Source organism: Lineus longissimus, chromosome 3 (genome assembly GCF_910592395.1).
Source record: "Lineus longissimus chromosome 3, tnLinLong1.2, whole genome shotgun sequence".
NCBI classification, from domain to species: domain Eukaryota; kingdom Metazoa; phylum Nemertea; class Pilidiophora; order Heteronemertea; family Lineidae; genus Lineus; species Lineus longissimus.
Window position 1 is genome coordinate 10,071,328 of NC_088310.1, and position 15,766 is coordinate 10,087,093.

At 40.5% G+C, this 15,766-nt stretch overlaps 1 protein-coding gene across 1 annotated transcript in view; it reads right to left on the reverse strand.

Annotated features, from left to right (window-relative positions):
- Positions 1-15,455, reverse strand: part of LOC135485698 (leucine-rich PPR motif-containing protein, mitochondrial-like) — a 58,752-nt gene extending 43,297 nt beyond the window's left edge. Inside the window, exons 1-7 of the mRNA XM_064768086.1 lie at positions 15,307-15,455; positions 9,140-9,321; positions 7,963-8,085; positions 6,146-6,267; positions 5,325-5,383; positions 4,834-4,920; positions 3,574-3,612 (exon numbers count right to left, since the gene is read on the reverse strand). Of these exons, the coding sequence (XP_064624156.1) occupies positions 3,574-3,612; positions 4,834-4,920; positions 5,325-5,383; positions 6,146-6,267; positions 7,963-8,085; positions 9,140-9,321; positions 15,307-15,449 (755 nt within the window). The 5' untranslated portion in view covers positions 15,450-15,455. The remainder of the gene's footprint in view (positions 1-3,573; positions 3,613-4,833; positions 4,921-5,324; positions 5,384-6,145; positions 6,268-7,962; positions 8,086-9,139; positions 9,322-15,306) is intronic.
- Between the last annotated feature and the right edge of the window lie 311 nt (positions 15,456-15,766).

Below are 15,766 nucleotides of genomic sequence, written 5' to 3' on the forward strand. Positions count from 1 at the left end.
TCTGGGACCTTTCCAATTCCATACAGTGTGGAGACTTCGAAACAACGTGTTATACCATCAAAAGTTTATTCAAACTCAAGTTTAAATAGTCAATGCAAATATTGTCTGTCTTTATCATCACCCTGTGGAGAATCAATTCTCCAAATTGCCGAGCATCTTATCAGCCCTCCGGTTTGCCGAGCTTGCCTGGCCTGGGAGAGGAAATTTCATTTGATAAAGTAACAAGAGGCCCAAGGGCCTGGCGCTCAGCTGGATGACCTAATAACATGACTGATGGTGCAAAGTAGTAAATATCGGCTTTATACTACTGTTTGAAGGTCAAGAGAACACGTTATACCACTAAAATTTTCAATGCAGAGCTGCCAGCTGGATGAAATATGATTGAACTATTCAGCCATGGTATGTAAATATTACAGGAGGCAACGGAAGATATCCCTAGTTCAGTATGTTGTATCGGTAGCTTTACAGAAAAGAAGTGTCAGAGAGGATGAGACTTCTCCATGGACAACTGTGGTATGTCCAGGCTGGGTTGTACAGCACAAGGATACAAAATGCTGTCTGTAATTGAGAGGTATCCTGATTTAACAGAGGTCAAAATAAATAGAAATTACCAGTTTGGGACTAACACCACTGTCTTTTTTTTTTAATTAGGTAGAGATTACAGGAGTCAACAAACTTAATTTTATTGAGAGAAATTGACCTGTCCTGCAGGTGATTGGAATTTACAATACAAAGGGTCATTTTTCATGACATTGTGCTCTACTGCTTATCCCTAGTGAGTCGATCGGGAACCAATCTATCCTTGGCGCAGACAGGTTCAAATTGGCTATATCTTGAATAGATTGAATTGCGATGAAAATCTAATGCAATAAAGGAGCAATATCGAAGAGACAAATTAATCAAACCAATTGTCCACAGACATTACCCTGAAATGGCGTGATGTATGCGTGCATATAAAAGTATATCAATTGGTCTGATAGAGATGATGAGGCAATGTCAATATGCCTTGTTCCTTAGTCAGCAATATGCCCCTTTTTATAAGGAGAAGAAGGAGATCCCAGATAGGCCTTCACATGTCGGCTGCCAAATGGCTCGAACCAACTGTCCTATCACTACTATTGATTTAAAATGCGTGCTCCTCCTACATGTAGCAATGTCTCGGCCAAAAAGGCACTTAGTCGACAGGCAAGCTAGAAGTTCAGCACCGTGAGCAGCTCCTTGGTAAGGCCATGTCAGGTTCCGCGCGCCTCTTCAGATACATCAAGTATTGAAAGCTGTGGTGAGCACATAAAAAGACCATGGTCACCTTAATTTGAAAATCCCTTCATAATCAAGGACTACCTCTGACTAAAACAGCACCCATAAACAATAGACCACCAATTTGACCCCAGCTCCAAACTGTGGGAAAACCAAAGTCCAGCAACCAAAAGTACCAAAAATACATTTTTGTTTACATTTGAACTGCACACATGCGTTTGTTTACAATTTCATTTCCCGCGAAATCTCGAAAATCAGGTGACCTGCAATCGTGGATTGAAAATAACATTAACCTGGGTTCAGCAGGTCAGCAGGTATACCGGCTGTTCCAGTCATCCCCCTACAGCCAGCTGTTCAAAAGGTAATGTTATTCACCCCACAGGGAGTGCAGGTAATTGATTAAGCCCCTGCATAACTTTACAGCAATGGCTTGGCTTCTGTGAGTGGTAAGGAGAATTGACAGTTTTTTTATGAGAGTAACATTATTGTGTTGCTTAAAACGTACTTTTTACTCATGTAAGAATCGTAGTACTACTAATAACTTCAACTTATTTTCCGGTTATGATAACACAACACGCATCTTCGTGATCATGATCTTTCTCAAACTAACTGAATGACCTAATCGCCTTGGACGCACAACCACATATCAATCCGCCCCGACGATCGACACATCCATTCGATTCGATAACACTCGATACAGTTTGATAAATAAACAAAGTTTTCGTGCTTTTAGCTGTCAACATCAATGGCTATAATATACTCCTGCAGAATAGTAGAACTAATAGAACTAATTTCCGAAGTTTCCAATAGTTTGAACACAAATCAGAACATCACCCTGGCCCATCAGCTGGACTAAGATCTGCATAAATTACGATAAATAATGAGGTCGTCGCTTCAATTTCACAAAGAAAGTTGACTCCATTCGAAGGTTGTTTTGACCAAATTCCGTTGAACTCATCGTTATGAGGGCATTTGAACACATTCTCGTTGATCTTTTCTATAAATGTGTGAAGTTTCGTACCAAAATACATTTCCGTAAAGGCTTAAATAAGAAAATTTGTCACTTACAAAATCATCGCTCCGGTAGAAATAAAAAGGTCACCGCCATTTTCTTGATGATAGTACGGTACTCCAGGTAACCTCGACCGCGCAGTGATCAATTTATCCCAGACGAGCCGTTCATATAGTGGATGCACTGGCAATACCAGCAGTCCGGTATTCCCTGGTTCGAGGTTTTCATGTCAGTTCGCGGTGGGAAATTTAAAGTGGGGTCATCCGGGGTCAAACAACAGTTTTGCTCACTACCGCCAACTGGTGATATAAATCGACACTAATCTATTTTATATCAAAACTTCTGTATCATGAAGACCTTTTCAACTTTATTTCAAGCTTTTATCTGCTGGAATAGAGCGTCAAAAAATAGTTTTTTCATTTACGCATTTTGCCCCCTGGGGAGCTGAATTTGAGTCGAATCGCCCAAATTTTTTTCCGTAAGCAACATTTTCTGCGTTGTTTATAAGCAAGACTAGATTTGAAGTGCCTCGGTTGTATGATTACAAAATGCCCAATTTTGTCTACAGATGGCTAGATGGAAGGATGGCAGGATGGGTGGAAGGACGGACACCAATCGAATAGCTATTTGACTAGCTCCGCTGACTTTGTCAGCTGAGCTAAAAAAAATGCATTGTTGGGTCTTTCAATGAAATATTGTTGTGTTTATCTTATCTGGTAATAAGGTTCTTCAAGCATGATTTGCATCAAATGTAGAGAAAAGTGCACTGCTGGTCTGTCCTATGGAAAGCACACAAATTGTGAATTATGCATGGAAGAGTAATGCATGCAGAGTAACCCGCTGGTAAATTTACCTCAAAATTTCGTGCATATGATGGCAATTGTCCAGGTTACCAGATGGATCCAGTTTATTTTTAAAAATTTACCAACGAGCATACATTTTTGATGTTTTTCTTGTGAGGCAGCCGTTCTCCCAGGCCTAAAGAAGCACTATCCAAGGCAGTCTGCTCGGTAAGTTGGAAGGCCTGATAAGATGCTCCGCAATTTGGAGAACATCGCAAGCAGAAACTACACACAAACAAAAACTGAATATTTTCACATTTTTGTGGATATTTCTTCTGAATTTATTTTTTGATGCTTTTTATTTTGGCAAATTTCAAACTTGAGTAAGTGGTGAAAAATTTATTTCAGCACTATTCATTTTCAGGTACAGGGTGTCGGCGAAATCAATGTTAACCAGTCAGCTAAAGTTTCCGGGTTTACTGATGGCTATCCTAGAAACAATAACAAACGAATATTTCCTACCTCATTATTTTTAGTATTCCTGTGGCACTCTCTTCATCACTGAAAAAAATTGAAATTTTTCAAGGAGGTTTGTCGGCAGGAGGTACATGTACATATTTAATTGGTAGTCTCCAGGTGAGGAAATGTTACAGAAAATTTATGTGCAAACATGGGAAAAAAATAAGATGGAGCAAATTAATGAATGCTATGGCGTAGCCTCGATAACATGACAATTGTGATTGAAAAGTAGCCACTGACGTATTCAATCGGGCGGTTACAGGAAAATTCGTCCCCGGATAATTCGTCCCCGGAAAATTCGTCCCCGCAAATTCGTCCCCAGATAATTCGTCCCCAAGGAAAATTCGTCCCCGGAAAATTCGTCCCCGAGAATGATTCGTCCCCGAGGATAATTCGTCCCCGGAAAATTTGTCCCTGAGGATAATTCGTCCCTGGAAAGTTCGTCCCTGAGGATAATTCGTCCCCAGAATATTTTACAAAGTTGAAAGTTTCTGACTTTACTTTCTAAGACTCTTAAGTCTTGTCGAATGGACTGTAGTAATAACTACTACTTTCGATTTTTCTCATTCAGTGTAACACCTCTCTTTACTACCATACTAGCTAGTTACCTACCCCACTATTTTTATAGTAGGTAGAAGTAGGCAGGCGAAATATTTTATTGAAGGATTTAGAGCTTTTCTTTCATTCTGACCAGTAAAAATACTTATTTGAAAAAAAAAAATTATTTCGCCTGCCTACCTTTACCTACTATGAAAAGAGTGGAGTAGGTAACTAGCTAGTAGGGTAGTAAAGAGAGATATAATGAATGAGAAAAGTCGAAAGTAGTAAGTAGTAGTTATTACTAGAAAGTAATGTCAGAAACTTTCAACTTTTGTTTAATTTTCCGGGGACGAATTATCTTCGAGGACGAATTTCCCAGGGATGAATTATCCTAGTGGACATATTTTCCGGGGACGAAATTTTCTTTGGGGACGAATTTTCCAGAAACGAATTATCCTCGGGGACGAATTCTCCAGGGACAAATTATCCTCGGGGACGAATTTTCCGGGACGAATTTTCCTAGGGGACAAATTTTCCGGGGACGAGTTTTCCGGGGACGAGTTTTTCGGGGACGAGTTTTCCGGGGACGAATTTTCCTAATCGTTATCAGATATCATAATGTCATGGTTATGTCGAACATTGCGGCAACAAAAATTGCTGATTGGCATATGGCTATCAGCGCCGTTAATAGCCATTAGCAAATATGCCGATTTGAGGACTCACCCAGCTCTCATATGTCCCACGATTAATGAATTGAAGACTGTCTCATTGATTGGCAGATTGGAAGTTTTCATGTGCTCCAGAACCCGACTGAAAAAAAAACGTAACGAATAGAGAAGTAGTTTCGAGTTACCAACTGGCTAGAATAAAAACCAAGGCGGTAAAAGAAACGAAATGCATGGAGAGGTTAATGGAAGTTCTACTTAATTTCCTCTGAAAAACCAATAAGGGAGGAAAAAATTTAATCAAATGCACCATGAAAAAAACTTGTGATCGGTAGCAAAATGGGAGGTTCCAAGCTTTATAGGGTGGTCTGGTATCTCTGACAGTTGGAAAGGTTTTCTCTCCACTAAAACAACTGTTTTAACCCTTTATTTCACTTTTTAAGTTGAACACACTCGAGGTTTACATGCTTAAATGCATTACTGACCACCTGACCAGGATACCTCTCTAAAGGCCTGCCTACAAGGCATGGCGCAGGTACATTACATTACCTTGCTCCAGCTATATCTCCAGATTGGCAATAACCAGCCACCAGACGCTGATACGTCAGCTGCAAGATGAAAAATGCAACTATGAGAAAGTAATGATCCAACATGTGCAAAATAGTGTCATTGATCGCCATGAAATTATAATTTAAATTTCTGTTGTGAAATGTGGGGCCTTACCTACTGTTATCATATTCTAAAACGAAGTTCGTTTGGGACTCAAAATTGATCACACCATGTTTGGCTTTTACGTCAAACATTTTGAGTCGCAAATATGTGACCCACTCTAGCAAGACCAGTCGGATGTCGCACATAAGATGAGCCTAGATGACACCAGGAGATAATAGAAGAAATTGATGTCGTCAGATTTCACAAAAGGCAGACAATAGTGAAATGAACAAACAGTCAGTCTCAACCTGCCAAGCTCAGAGCGACATGCGACTGGTTTTGCTGGAACGGGTTAAATATAGTAGTCAGCAAATTGTAATATGTCGCCCGTCATAGCAAAACCAGTCTTATGTCGCTCTGAGCTTGGCAGGTTGAGACGGACTGTTGTTGTCATTTCTCTGTTGTCTGCCTTTTGTGAAATATGAGCACATCAATTTCTTCCATTATCTCCTGGTGTCATTTAGGCTCATCTTCTGTGCGACATGCGACTGGTTTTGTTGTGGCGGGTCATCTATAGGGAGCTACTGGTATTACCGTACATGTATTTCAAAACAGTGTTTTCTTTAACATTTGGGGTTGCTAATCTTCGTAGTCAGTTGTTGAACAATATAGACAATGAGACCTGTTCAAGAAGCACAATGCTACAACTTTCTGCTTACCCTCATGGGTGCAATACCCTCCAACTCCATTTTCCCCAGGAACTCGGAGGGCGAGAACTTGTACTCATTCTGGAGATAGATCCCAAGTAAGGCATTGTAGTGCTTCACACCATACTTCACACCTGCAAGATGAAATGGAATTCGAAGCACTTGACACCAAGAAAGCTCATTTTAATGCTATGGTCTTGTCCAAGATGATGGTCTTGTCCAAAATGTTGAGAAATCTTGAAAATCGCTCTCTAATTAACAATTGCATATTTATATAAATGAAACCTACCTCAAATGAATCTTCCCAGCTTTTCCCTATGTTTTAATCCATTCAAAACTTTACTCTGACTACAACCGCACCAGAAATGTTGACTTTGCAGCAACATACGTTTCCTGTGCTAAATGCAATGAAATGCACTGGCAGCAACAATGCAATGCAACAATGCAAATCTCATTGTTGACGACGTCATTTGACTCTGGCTCTCAATGCCTGTACAAATTTTGTGTCCAAAAAATTTCTTATGCTGTTACATTTGGCCTTATTTTGGAGTGGTTGTGGTCAATACAATCTAGGGAATGGAATAGAACCCTAGGACAAACTAGAAAGATTCATTTAGGTTTCATTTAAAACCATCAGAAATTAAGAATTTGAGAGCGATTTTCAAGATTTCTCAACATCGTGGAAAAGACTATAGTGTTACTCCATTTTCTTCTTTTCCTTCTTCAGCATTCGCTTTACACTTGGAGGCGTTATTTTCCAGAGATGAGGAGCAGCCCCTCCAAGGCAAGATGATGGAGTTATTGGCCTATACATGCTTCCCGAAATTGGTGGCTTGCATTGGAACTATCTCTTCCCCCCTTGTCCGTCATTAAAGGCATTCAAGTGTGTTGGTCAACCATGACTATCTCCTTTGTCCCTCCACCATAAGGCCTAGTTTCCCCTTATGACATCACTATTTTGGACACTCAGCGCCCCATTTCTGGAAAGGTGTATACTGGTGGCTCTGCCTTTGGCCAGAAGTAGAGTTTTTCTTACTTGATGGGTGACATTGACACCAAGAACAAGGAACTCTGGCAACTCCAGGGTGAAGTCACTTGGACAAGACTAACCAGTGGATATATACGACCTCCTGCTTATGAATTAGCATTTGATAATAATAATCTGTCACTATCATTCACGGAGGCAGGGATCGAATTTATTCGAAGTCGATTTCCTCCGATGCCCTTCAAATTTCTTCCATCACGAAGGCAACTTTGTTTTCATTGATTCCCACTTAAAGTGCATCCTTTTTCATGAAACTAACAAAAGTGGCCTTTTTTCGAGAAAAAAATTACTGTGCCCTTTTAAAAGCGAATTTCGAGGCTTGCGGATGGTTGTCAAAAAGGTACACTAAAGCTTTGCCTAAGTTACGATATCACAGAAACGTTAACTGTATATAGCAGTAAAAATTCGCACGTTTACATTGGTTAGAAACTCTAGTTGGAAATCTTGCCACTTCCGGATGGTTTTTAAAAATATTCTTTTGGTGAGTATACATGTATATTTATCAATTTTATTGTTTTAAACAGTAATCTCATCTTGGCCTCCTGATGAGTTTAAGTAGGACCAACATGTGATGATAAAAAATTGTAAGCAAACACCCTGGCATCTATCTCCTTGTCATGTCTGTGCATATCAGTAATCATAAGGTTGATATGCTGTGTGTTTTCATCACCAGGGCTTATTATTGAAGTGGATGTGGGAGGTATCGTTTTCATAGACTAAAGGCTTTTGAAGAGTATTTGCATAGTGACAAGAAATGCTTTTTTATACATCCACAGCCCCTTACCTAATTCTTTTAGTCCAGACCAGACCTCTTCTGCCTGTTTGGTTCGAACCTCAGGGTGTTCATCCACCATGACACTGCCAAAGCACCGCAAGATAAGCAGACTCTGATGTTCTGTGACATGACCTGAAATGAAAAGAGACACATAAAAGACATTTACAGTGGAACTGGAATGTGGACTTTCTATGATGATATCACCTGAAAAAAAATATATGATAGAGTATTTGCGGTGACAATTTGTGACAAAGAAATGATCAGATACTGTGTCACTGTAACAAGACCATCCAGACACCTGGATAGCTCAAGGCCTATTGGGAGTATTTCATGCCTTATTTCCTGCAACAGCCAAGATATTTGAGGGTAGGATGGTAGGAATAATTTATAATTTTATTGGGTTTATAGTGCTCTAGAAAGCATTCACCATACTGAGGGGTACTTCATGCACGGCAGAGTGTCATTTTATGTATACTATAAAGCACTGTCAAGTGAAGCTACTACATGTAAGTCCTCAGGGCTGAAAGATTTGTTTTGTTAATTTTAGTTGAGTTGACTCAATTTTTTAACCACTTCACTACTGTAGCCTGAAATTTCGGTCTGACGTGCGATGACGCATGCTCCTGTAGACAGGTTTTTCGGTCTGATTACGTCATGCACTACGATGTATGATGCATTGCAAGTCATTACGTCATTGCCGGGAATGATGCTACTGGGTCAAGTACTCAACCAAATAACGTGAAAAATGTCCAGTAGTGAAGAAGTGGTTATTAACCTCTTGAATCCCAATGACCGACCAGCCCGATGACCGACCAGTCGGTCATTTTGAAACAATTTTTTTTCCCAACAACCGACAGGTTGATCTCAGTAATATTTTTGTTCCCTTGAGCTGGGACGCTAGTTTATTGCTTGTTTTAGCGTGTTTGATGTACAGTAGGGTCAGTTACAGCATGCCTGGGTACCTCGGTACCGAACTTTGGTGGTTTTATGTGGGCCCTATACATCGTGAAAGTCAGACCCAATTTTGCAACCACGTGACCACCCTGGGATCCCGGGATTTTCAAGTTTTGGGATTCAAGAGGTTAAAGATGTGACAAAACCGTGTTATGGCTCTGATCCCTTAATGTTCAGTTTGTTTCAGTTTTTTCACATCTTTTAAAAGCATTTACAGAACATCCAGCAGTACCTGACTTTTGTAGCAACTGATATGTTTTCATTACAACATCTTTCCTGATTCTTCCAACCCGCCGCACTTCTCGGTCAATCATGTTAAGTGCATCATCAACATTCCCCGGAAGAGACGCAAGGGATGGTCGTGGCGTGTGTTGATTGGTGGGCCGTGCATTCTCAATATTCGTACTACAGTTTCTGAAAGAAAAATAAAGAGGACAATCAAAACCACATTGCAGACGCCTTCATGACACTGAAGTGCTGTTACGTGAAAACACCATAAAGGGTAACTCGTGTCAAATTTCACCATATAATGATTTAGCTGTTTTTGACAAATGACTACGTCACTTTCTCATAAATTGGTAAGGTTTTTGAATCGAAATACACATTTTCTAGAAACTGATGGTTTAATCCCGCCCGGACTGCTCGCTTCGATGCCGTTTTCGTTGATGACGTCACAACATGAACATTTTCGTGGTCGCGGTGGTTTACATTCAGCGATTTTATAATAAATATAATCAAAAGTGGAAAATTTGAGCTTTACATTTGTGATCAACAATTAAAAACGGAGGTATTTCCGCAAAGTTGTAAATCACATCATAGTATCACTTTAACACGTTCACTGCCAAGCCACGATGATACTCGAAAGCTGGTTCCTGCTTCATTGCCAAGGCACGAGTTGTCGCCACCATTGCTAAGCCTTGAGTATATTCGGAGCAGTCTATGCATTATTCAATGTATTTCAAATGACTGGCAAGGTCGAATACGCTTCCGTTCTGTAAAACATTATGGGTCAGGATATATGTTTATTATTGTGTTTATTAGGTTACAGGAAAATTCGTCCCCGGAAAATTCGTCCCCAGAAAACTCGTCCCCGCAAATTCGTCCCCGGAAAATTCGTCCCCGAGGAAAATTCGTCCCCGGAAAATTCGTCCCCGAGGATAATTCGTCCCCTAGGAAAATTCGTCCCCAGATAATTCGTCCCTGGAAAATTCGTCCCCAAGGATAATTCGTCCCCTAGGAAAATTCGTCCCCGAGGATAATTCGTCCCCAGAAAATTTTTCAAAGTTGAAAGTTTCTGACTTTACTTTCTAAGACTCTTAAGTCTTGTGGAATGGACTGTAGTAATAACTACTACTTTCGACTTTTCTCATTCAGTGTAACATCTCTCTTTACTACCCTACTAGCTAGTTGCCTACCCCACTATTTTCATAGTAAGTAGAGGTAGGCATGCGAAATATTTTATTTGATCGCCATGTTGAAAATGCTATTGCGTTTCTTTTCTTTTGCCATCTTATCAACTGAACAGTGACTTCGGTGAATGTTTTAATTTTTTTGAAACATCTAGGAAAACCTACTCTTCCGTGAATTGGACCTTCTTTCCACAATTCCGCACCACGATTCAGTAAATGTCGGACTTGTTATTCTCCCAAAAACCAAACTATGAAGGTTGAGTTATCCAAGCATCTTGTACACAATTTTACAGTAATTGCCAATATTAAAACAATGCTTGAAAAGTTGAGAAGAGCAGGTCTGAAGTTTAGAAGAAGATCTTTTCTTAATTGCACCCAGTAAAAACTGGGGATTAAGATAAAACACTTCCATGATGCAATTAACAAGAATTAGTCTGTGCACTCTAAATATCCAACTGTCCCTTAATTGCCATTCAAATCATTGAATTATCACCTTAATAAAGGAGATTGTTTATTAGTGTCCTTTATTCAACTGCTCATTTAATGTTTTGGAGCTATTTATTGGCAATTAAAGGACAATTGGATAATTTTAGACCGACTCCTTTGTTCCCAGTCCACAAGAAGCCATTTTCTTATTAATTGCATCATGGAAGTGTTATCTGCATATCCAGTTTTAACTGGGTGCAATTAAGTAGAGGTCTTCTAAAATTCCCACAAAAAGTCCAGACGTAACAGAGACAAGGTTCTTCTCAACCTTTGGTTTCTTGGCTCTAAGTCTAATTGCTTGCTCAAAGTGTCAGGTGGTATTATAACAACCCTCAGTGTGGGAAGTTCCTCATTCTCTTCAAAGTGACCGATGCTGATACAACTGGAATCATGGCTGAATTTATAACATCCGAGCGAGGAAAAGATAAGCTGGTGTACGACGGTTACGTATACACAAGACAGAAACTGCTGGCAGGAAACCGCACTTCGTGGATTTGCGAACAGAGATCCAAATGTAAAGCCAGAGTAACGACAGATGGTCTACGTGTAGTAAAGGCCATGAATCAGCATACACATGCTCCAAACCGACCTGCTGTCCAAGCGCAGAGGGTGCAGCAGCAGATGAAAGCACGTGTCCAAACCACACAAGAGACAATCCAGCAGGTCTTGACAGAGAATGTTGGTAACCTTGGTGAAGGGGCTGCTGTGCTGCTACCGAATATTGCCAATATGAGGAGAGCTCTGCGAATGCAACGACAAACGGCGGCGCAACCTGAACCCCAGCCACAAAATGCCATGAACATGGAGATTCCTGAACGGTATACTCGAACTCTTCGAGGCGAATTGTTCCTGCAGTTCGATAGTGGAGTCGGCGATCCAAATCGCATTCTGATATTTTGTACGCAAAGGAATCTGGAACTTTTGGCGTATTGTGAACATTGGTTTGCTGATGGCACTTTTAAAACAGTTCCGCTCATCTTCTTCCAGTTGTGCACCATCCATGTCTTGCTGAATGACTCTGTGACTGCATGTATTTATGCGTTGCTACCAAACAAAACTCAGGAGACCTACGCTCGGCTTTTCACCACCATAAGACAATTAATTCCCAATGCAAATCCAGAAACATTTTTGATGGACATGGAAAGGGCAGCTTCAAATGCCGCTTCAGAAATCTTTCCTAATGTGGATATCAAATACTGCTTTTACCACTTGTCCCAAGCAGTATGGAGGAAGATTCAGGAACAAGGTCTTGCCGTGGATTACCGTGAGGATGACGAGTTCGCGCTTAATCTGAGAATGCTGACTGCACTGGCTTTTGTCCCAGTCGATGATGTCATTGAAAGTTATGAAGCCTTGCAACCACATATTCCAGATGCTGCTGAACCAGTTGTACGATATTTCGAAACAACTTACATTGGAGAGAGAAGACGCCAGGGACGTAGAAATCCAATGTATCATATCTCCAAGTGGAACGTGTATGATAGAACTGTCGAAAACCTTCCGAGAACCAACAATGCCATCGAGGGCTGGCATCGCGGTTTCCAGTCGAATGTCGCAGCCTTCCACCCAAACATCTGGAAATTCATTGATGTGATTCGCCGTGAACAAAGTCTTAATGAGTTGAAGATTACACAAATTCTTGGTGGACATCAGCCTCCCCAACAACGTCGTGGGTATCGTGACTGTCAAAGGAGAATTGCTGCTATCGTGCAGAATTATGACAATCGTGATATTGTGGGATACCTGAGAGCAATTGCACACAATCTTCAGATGTGAACAGATTTGTGAACTCTTAAGGCCTCCATACAGTGCATGACAAAAGTCGAAATATAGTACATTCTACAAGAATTGACCTAGCTATATAGCTAAATATCGAAATGTCTTAGTAAATGTCAAACAGACTATATTTCAAAATTTGTCATGCAGTGTATGAATAATGAAGGACTTTATAAAGTTGGTGACTGTTGTGGAATACCTGAGAGCATTTGAATACATGGGTGTCTCAAGTTTACTCTTGTCTTGAATTAGTATGAACTGTTTGAGACAGTGAATCAAGAATTTTTAAAATTTCCTTTCAATTGTACATATTTATCAGGACAAAGTTGCTCAATTAGCATTAACCAATCATTCGAGTGTTATGTTAAAATGTTGGCATTATCTCTTTATTAATGTAAAATACCAAATTGTGCAACCCAGGGCCATATACATTTGTACGGCAGATTTGCATTTATCCAGAAAATTTACTTAAAAGACAATGAAAGATACTGACATACTTGTAAACAAAATTTTTGGTAAAATTATCTTTTCGTATCAATAAACTTTCTATTGTACATGTAATTGTTGTCAATTTGCTTTTCTTTTAATTCCCTCTATTTTCTTGACAACAAGAGAATAAGGCCACCTTTAGAGCTTTTCTCTCATTCTGACCAGTAAAAATACTGATTTAAAAATAATAAAATATTACCCCTGCCTACCTCTACCTACTAGTACTATGAAAATAGTGGAGTAGGTTACTAGCTAGTGGCTTAGTAAAGAGAGATATAACACTGAATACTAGAAAATAATGTCAGAAACTTTCAACTTTTGTTAAATTTTCTGGGTACGAATTATCCTCGGGGACGAGTTTTCCAGGGACGAATTTTCCTCGGGGACGAATTTTCCAGGGACAAATATTCCGGGGACGAATTTTCCTCAGGGACGAATTATCCGGGGACGAATTTTCCTCGGGGACGAATTTTCCAGGGACGAATTTTCCTAGGGGACGAGTTTTCCGGGGACGAGTTTTCCGGGGACGAATTTTCCGGGGACGAATTTTCCTAGAGCCGTTTATTATGCACTAGGTGAGCTCTATGCCCACAGCCAACACTCGTGGTGGGGTAATGGAGCAAAACACAAAACTTGGCAAACGTGGCACACGGCGGTGCGCTCAAAAAAAATGGGGCGGCTATGAACGTGTTAAAGAGGATTTTGCACACCAACGATTTAGCCTAATTTTTACATTTCCTCAGGTGGTGAAAATGAACAACCTCATTTCCTATTTATAACTCAGGTGCAGATCAATTAGCTGGATAAGGCCTGCTGAACATGTGGACAATAAGTCTGCAGAATAGGGTTCATTCAGTAACCTGCATATGACTTGATGATGCTTTGATATCTACTGAGGTGCGGGAAGGGCATTGTACTTGTCACAGGAAATACGCTTCAAAATCGGCCACCGATCTAGTATTTTGCATACTTTTGCAGCCATTAGCAAGTGGTCAATTTCAGAGATTTATGAGTGAACTGAAAGTTCTAAGAGGAAACCCATGCATAGACTCGAGGAAAATCAAAGAGATTGCTTACTTTGCACTGGCCTAGTGCAGCACTATGGCTAGTGATGCCCTTGACCAGAAATCCATCAAGAACATTGAAATGGTCAAACGTCAGGCAGCTAGAGACGAGAGAGTGTGACGACAATGTTACCATGAACCAAAGCAAACAAGGTATACACTAGTCTTAAAACTTAAGACGATAAAAGAAAAAAATACTTCAAAGAAGCTGGCGTGAATCCGATTGTCTCAGCCAATATGCGTCGATGGTTCATTCGACTAGGCAGGCCTATAGGTTACACCACAAAACCATCATGCCGCAACAGTAAATTTCAACAGGTACTAGGCCTATTATATGCGCTCAGGAAGACATTTAGACGATGACCAACAGAATGTGGAACGGCCTATCCAAGAGGGTATCAATTAGCCAGTTCCAGCCTTGTTGAGCAATTCAGGCTGGACTAGCTCCAACGGTGTATGACCAACTCAGCCTACCAACTCGGCCAGGGTTATAAATCATTGGTTTATTGGCATAAGTTTTTCTTATATTTTTTTGTTTTTTGAACGATGGTATAGGCCTACTATGTATTCATTCCTGTTGGAAATTTCAAGAAAATTCATTGGGATTTGAAGGAGAAATCCATGAAATAACAGCGGCGAGTGCGGAAAGTCGCGGTAGCACTCCAAATGCACATTCTTGACTGTGATTTCATGGATTTCTCCTCCAAATCTTGATGAATTCTCTTCAAATTTCCACCAGGAATGAATAAATAGTAGGCCTCCATATAGCAACAAAAAAAAACAATATAAGTAAAACTTATGCCAATAAACCAATGATTTATAACCCAGGCCGAGTTGGTAATAGGCGAGTTGCCCCGTAATCGCTCCAACACCATTGGCATTCGGCCTTGGACTTTTGCGGGGCGGGCAGGCGGCGTGTGGCGGGGCCGGGGGGAAAGGGCCTATTTTGTGAATCTAACTCCCTACCTCTCACCCCCAATAACATTCATGCATTCACCAACAAAGTACAAGAAGCAAAAACCTGCTCCAGGCTAAAAAGCCTACTGATGTCATGATGATGTGGGTATGTCATGTGTGTATTTGCACGCATGTACGCACTCTAGTCTACATAACAACAATGACATCACTAGAAGTGATGCAGGCGACCCATTTCGGCCCTTGTTCTGAAGGGTTACCTCTTCAATGAAAACGCCGGTTGGCACTTTAAAGTGATCTTTGGTGACACATTATTTAGATGTAATCTCCCTGCACCACTAGATCGCCCGAAAAACGGTAAAATACGGCAAAATGCCGAACGACCTCTGAAAAAAGCAGACATGCTGAAAATTGCATGTGAATTGTTGTTGCGTCGTTGTCCAATTCCTCACCAGCCGACGTGCTAGTAAAGACAACAAGAACGAGTTTTTCCCAGTGCGTGGACATGTAATTATCATGAGGATTGTATCATGATCAGCTAACACAGAACTCCTACAAGAGTGGTTTTATTTTACATTTGCATATATACCAACCAACTGCGATAGAGGTGTCATTCGACATCTTATTGCATAGTCCTATACTGGTTGCGACTTTGTCCTCAAAATACCCGGCATTTAGGAAGAATGAGAGTAACTCTTGCATGTCTCTCTATTTCATGCA